Source organism: Penaeus japonicus, unplaced genomic scaffold, assembly GCF_977035675.1.
Source record: "Penaeus japonicus unplaced genomic scaffold, GWHDUDI00000001_assembly GWHDUDI00000010, whole genome shotgun sequence".
In the NCBI taxonomy this organism is placed as follows: domain Eukaryota; kingdom Metazoa; phylum Arthropoda; class Malacostraca; order Decapoda; family Penaeidae; genus Penaeus; species Penaeus japonicus.
In genome coordinates, this window is record NW_028234412.1 from 33,765,570 (window position 1) to 33,770,569 (window position 5,000).

Below are 5,000 nucleotides of genomic sequence, written 5' to 3' on the forward strand. Positions count from 1 at the left end.
TTGTCTCTGTTTGTTTCAAGACTTTTTTCATAATTCATCGTTTCATTTTTTTTTTTTTTTCCTCTAATGAGCTTCAGGAGTTAATGAGCTCAGGGAATTATTGAGTTATTGGTCTTAATGAGGGTAGGATTGGTAATGCTCTTGACGTTTATGAGTATTAGTAAACTCATTAGTTGTTTTTTTGTTTTTTTTCAAAAGTATTCGTTGACCTTTCAGTTTTGGGTAATTATTTCTGGGTTACTAATTACTTATGACTGATTTTGGCAAGAATGGTAATTACGGTTAATGGATACTCTAATAGTAATGATAGTGTTGCTATTAATGACAATGGTACTGCTAATGATGATAATGATAACCTTGATGATACTGTTGATATCATAATTAACAAAGGAAATGGTGATGATGATTATAATTAGGATGGTAACTGATAATACTGATAATAATAATGATAATTATAATGGTGATTATTATGATTACGATAATAATGATAATGTTAATGATGGTTATAATAATAAAGGTAAAAATAATAGTAATTGCAGTAAGAATGATGATAATGAAGATAATGACAATAAAAATCATGATGATAATAGTAATAACAACAATAATAACGATGATAATGACAATAATAAAAAAAAAAATAATGACAAACAAAAATCTTAACTACACAAAACTTACATTCACTCATCTCTCTCTCTCCGTCTCTTTCTCTCCCTCTCTTTCGCTCACAGGTCACCCTCAGCATCTCCATCCTTATCTCCCTCCACGTGTTCTTCCTACTGGTGGTGGAGATTATTCCTCCGACGTCCTTGGTTGTGCCGTTGCTTGGGAAATATCTCATATTCGCTATGATATTAGTTTCGATAAGGTAAGTTGCCATGTTTTTTTTTTTTTTTTTTTTTTTTTTTTTTTTTTTTTTTTTTTTTTTTTTTTTTTTTTTTTTTTTTTTTTTTTTTTTTTTTATCTCATATTCGCTATGATATTAGTTTCGATAAGGTAAGGTGTCATCGATTTTTTTTCTGATTATTATTATCAGTTTCGCCATGAATGTTTTAATATTATTATTTAGTTTCGATAAGGTAAGTTGCCATGGATGTTTTTTTTTTTTTATGATATTAGTTTCGATAAGGTAAGGTGCCATGTTTTTTTTTTTTTTGTTTTTTTTTTTATCTCATATTCGCTATGATATTAGTTTCGATAAGGTAAGTTGCCATCGATTTTTTTTTCTGATTATTATTATCAGTTTCGCCATGAATGTTTTAATATTATTATTTAGTTTCGATAAGGTAAGTTGCCATGGACATTTTTTTTTTTTTTTTTATCTTTTGTTTTTTATTTTGTTAGTTTCGATAAGGTGAGTTGCCATGAATGTTTTTTTTTAATCTTTTGTTGTTTTTTTATTAGTTTCGATAAGGTAAGTCGCCATGAATATTTTCTTTTATTTATCTTTTATTTTTTATTTTGTTAGTTTCGATAAGGTAAGTCGCCATGAATGTTTTTATTATTATTATTATTATTATTATTATTATTATTATTATTATTATTGTTATTATTATTATTATTATTAATGATGATGATGATGATTATTATTTTATTATTATTATTATTATTATTATTATTATTATTATTATTATTATTAGTTTTGATTAGGTAAGTTGCCGTGAATGTTTTTTTTTTATGATATTAGTTTCGATAAGTTGGGAATGGTGTTTTGTGCTTATCTGTTTGTTTGTTATTTTTATTTATTTATTTATCTATTATTTGTTTATTATTATTTTTTTTATGTTATTTGTTTCGCGAGGGTAAGTCGGCATAAATGTTTTTTATTCCTTACCATATTAGTTCGATAAGGTAATGCATTTTCTATTTTTGTTTGTTTGTCTTTCTGTTTGTTATTTTTTTTATTTCAATTTCGATAAGTATTTGGGGAGAAGGTTTTATGTTTGTTTGTTTGCAGTTAATGTTAGTATCTAGGGTTGTTTTTATTATTATTATTATTTCTATTACTATTTCTAGAAGTTGTATTCGTAGTTGTAGTAGCAATAGTAGTGGTAGTCATGTAGTAGAAGTAGTAGTGGTAGATTTTAGTGTAAAATTGAGCTTATTAACTCAATTAATCTCAAGTTTTTTTCCCTATGTTTTTGTTGTCATTACTGACTCTTGTTGATTTTGTTACTGGTTAGGTTAGGTTAAGTGGTAATTAAAGGTTAAGGTTAAGGGTAAGTGGTAGTAAAAATAGCAGTAATATTGATGATGATAGTAATATCTGTAGTAGTAAATACAGCAGTAACAGTAGTGATAATGTTAGTGTTAGTTAATGATGATGTTAGTTCGTGATAATGTTAGTAGTTCAAGACCGTTTCATAGAACACCGAAAAGTAATTATCTTTCGTGGCATCATCCTTTTTATTATATTTCTCAGAAAGATTATCCGAAAGCAATGGATTTCAATTTTAGCCTGAGCTCCCGTAATGCGCAGAAAATGATCTTCTTCGAGTTTTAAGAACCCCCAACCCCCCTCTCCTTCTCCACCCTCCTTCTCCACCCTCTTCACACCCTTCCTCCCTCCCACCCCCCACCCCCACCCCACAATAAAAAGAGAAAAAAAAGACTCTTCACAACCTCACAACACCCCCATCCCCCACCCCCCACTCCCACCCCCAACCCCACACCTCCACCCTCACCCCCACCCCCACCCCCACCCCCACCCGCCCTTTATATAGGCAAGATCTAGTTATCGATAAGATTTTCTCGTTTTAAGCTGAGTCGGATTTATCTGCATTCACTAGGCCTAGGCTATCTATGCATAGGCTTTCCTCCTCTTCCTTCTCCTCTTCCTCCTTCTATTCTTCCTCCTCCTCCTTCTCCTATTTCTCTTTTTATTCTTCCTCCTCCTACTTCTCTTTCTCCTTCTATTCTTCCTCCTCCTCCTTCTCCTCTTTCTCCTTCTATTCTTCCTCCTTCTCGTCCGACTCTTACTCCTTCTATTCTTCCTCCTCTCCTCCTCTTCCTTCTCTCCTCCTCTTCCTCCTCTTTGGCTCTTTCTCCTCCTCCTTCTCCTATTTCTCCTTCTATTCTTCCTCCTCCTCCTTCTCCTATTTCTCCTTCTATTCTTCCTCCTCCTCCTTCTCCTCTTCCTCCTTCTATTCTTCCTCCTCCTCCTTCTCCTCTTCCTCCTTCTATTCTTCCTCCTTCTCGTCCGACTCTTACTCCTTCTATTCTTCCTCCTCTCCTCCTCTTCCTCCTCTCCGGCTCTTCCTCCTCTCCGGCTCTTTCTCCTCTCCGACTCTTCCTTCTCTCCTCCTCTTCCTCCTCTCCGACTCTTCCTCCTTTGCTTACCCCCCCCCCCTCATGTCCTCTTTTTTTACCCACACCCCACCTCCTCTCCTCTTTTCCTATTCCCCCTCCTCTCCTCTTTTCCTACTCCCCCCTCCTCCTCTCCTCTTTTCCTACTCCTCCCCCCTCCTCCTATCTTCTTTTCCTTACGCTTCCCCTTCCTCCTCTTTTCCTACTCTCCTTATCCCCTTCCTCCCTCCCTCCTCTTCCTCCTTCCTTCCTCTTCTTTTTCCCTGCACTTTATACTATTTTTTCCCGCTCCCCTCGCCCTTCCCCTTCTCTCCCCTCCTTTTTCCTTCCCTTTCCTTTTCCATTTTTCCCTCCTCTCCCTCCGCCCTTCCCCCCGCCTCTTTTCCCTTCCCATCTCTCACCCCACCCCTTCCCTCTTCCCTCTTCTCTTTATATTCCCGCATCCTTCGTTTTCTCTCCCTTATTCCTCCCTTTCTCTTCCCCTCTCCTCCTCTCTCTTCTCATCACCTCCCCTCCCTCCCACTCCTTTCCTCTAACATTTCTCCTCTCCTCTCTCTCTCTTCTCCCCTCCCCTCCCCTCCCCTCCCCAACCCTCCCCTCTCCCTTTCCCTCTTCTCTTTTCACCCCTTCCTTCCCTTCCCTCCCCTCCCCTCCCTTCCCCTCTCCCTCTCTTTTCTTCTCTTTTCACACCTCCCACCTTCTTCTCACCCCTTCCTTCCCTCCCCTCCCTCTCCCTCCTTTCTCCTCCCCCTCCCCGAAGCGTATCCCTCTATCTTTCTCTCTACATATATGGACGATAGGCCTATGGACATAAACAATTCAGACGTCACAGATTTTAGGCCTGGGTAAACTCCCAATTTTGGGATTCTGGCCGAAAAACGGTCCCTCCTGATTTCCAATTATTTAGTTTGGGAAATTTATTTTGAGATATGAACTCGAGATTTTTTTTTTTTTTTTTTTTGTGGGGGGGGGGGGTGGAACCGATGATATTGGATGATACTGGTGAGGATGATAATTATTATAAATATAATGATGGTGATGGAATAAAGGTAATGATAATATAGAAACAATAATGAGAATGATAACGAAATATGACGATAAAGATGATAACGATGATGATAATGATAGTAATAATATTGATAATAATGATGATGATAACAATGATAATGATACTGATGATAATTATGATCATAATAAACATGATAATTATGATTATAACGACACTGATCATAATTATGGTAATAATCGATAATGGTAAAAAAAAAATACATAGAGAAAGAAAGCAAAAAGTATGCGATATCTGTATCTCTGAAAGATAGCCAATATTGAGAAAAAGATATAAAAAGAAAGAATCATAAGAAAGTATCATAAAAGATATCTTTGTAAGCCATCTTAATTTACGACGAAACGATAAGGAATAAAAAGAGAGAGAGAGAGATAGGGATGGAGAGAGAAAGAAGGAGAGAAGAAGAAGAGAGAGAAAGAGCGAGAGAGAGAGAGAATAAAGCGAGGAAAATGAGAGAGAAGAGGAATTTGAATTCTGGAAGAGGAAAACGGAAGAGGTAGGAAGGAATGAAAGTGGGATAAGTTTGTTTGTTTTTTTCTTTCTTTCACTCTCCTTCCCCCCCCCCCCCCCCCGCGATCTTCTCTCGCCCCCATCCCTCCCTCTTGTCCCCCACAACCCTCGCCTTCCCTCC

The 5,000-nt window shown here is 36.7% G+C and overlaps 1 protein-coding gene across 1 annotated transcript in view; it reads left to right on the forward strand.

The window, feature by feature from the left end:
• LOC122254523 (acetylcholine receptor subunit alpha-like) overlaps nt 1-5,000 on the forward strand; it is a 74,061-nt gene that overhangs the window by 26,028 nt on the left and 43,033 nt on the right. The window contains exon 4 of the mRNA XM_086540378.1: nt 729-865. Within this exon, the coding sequence (XP_086396504.1) occupies nt 729-865 (137 nt within the window). The remainder of the gene's footprint in view (nt 1-728; nt 866-5,000) is intronic.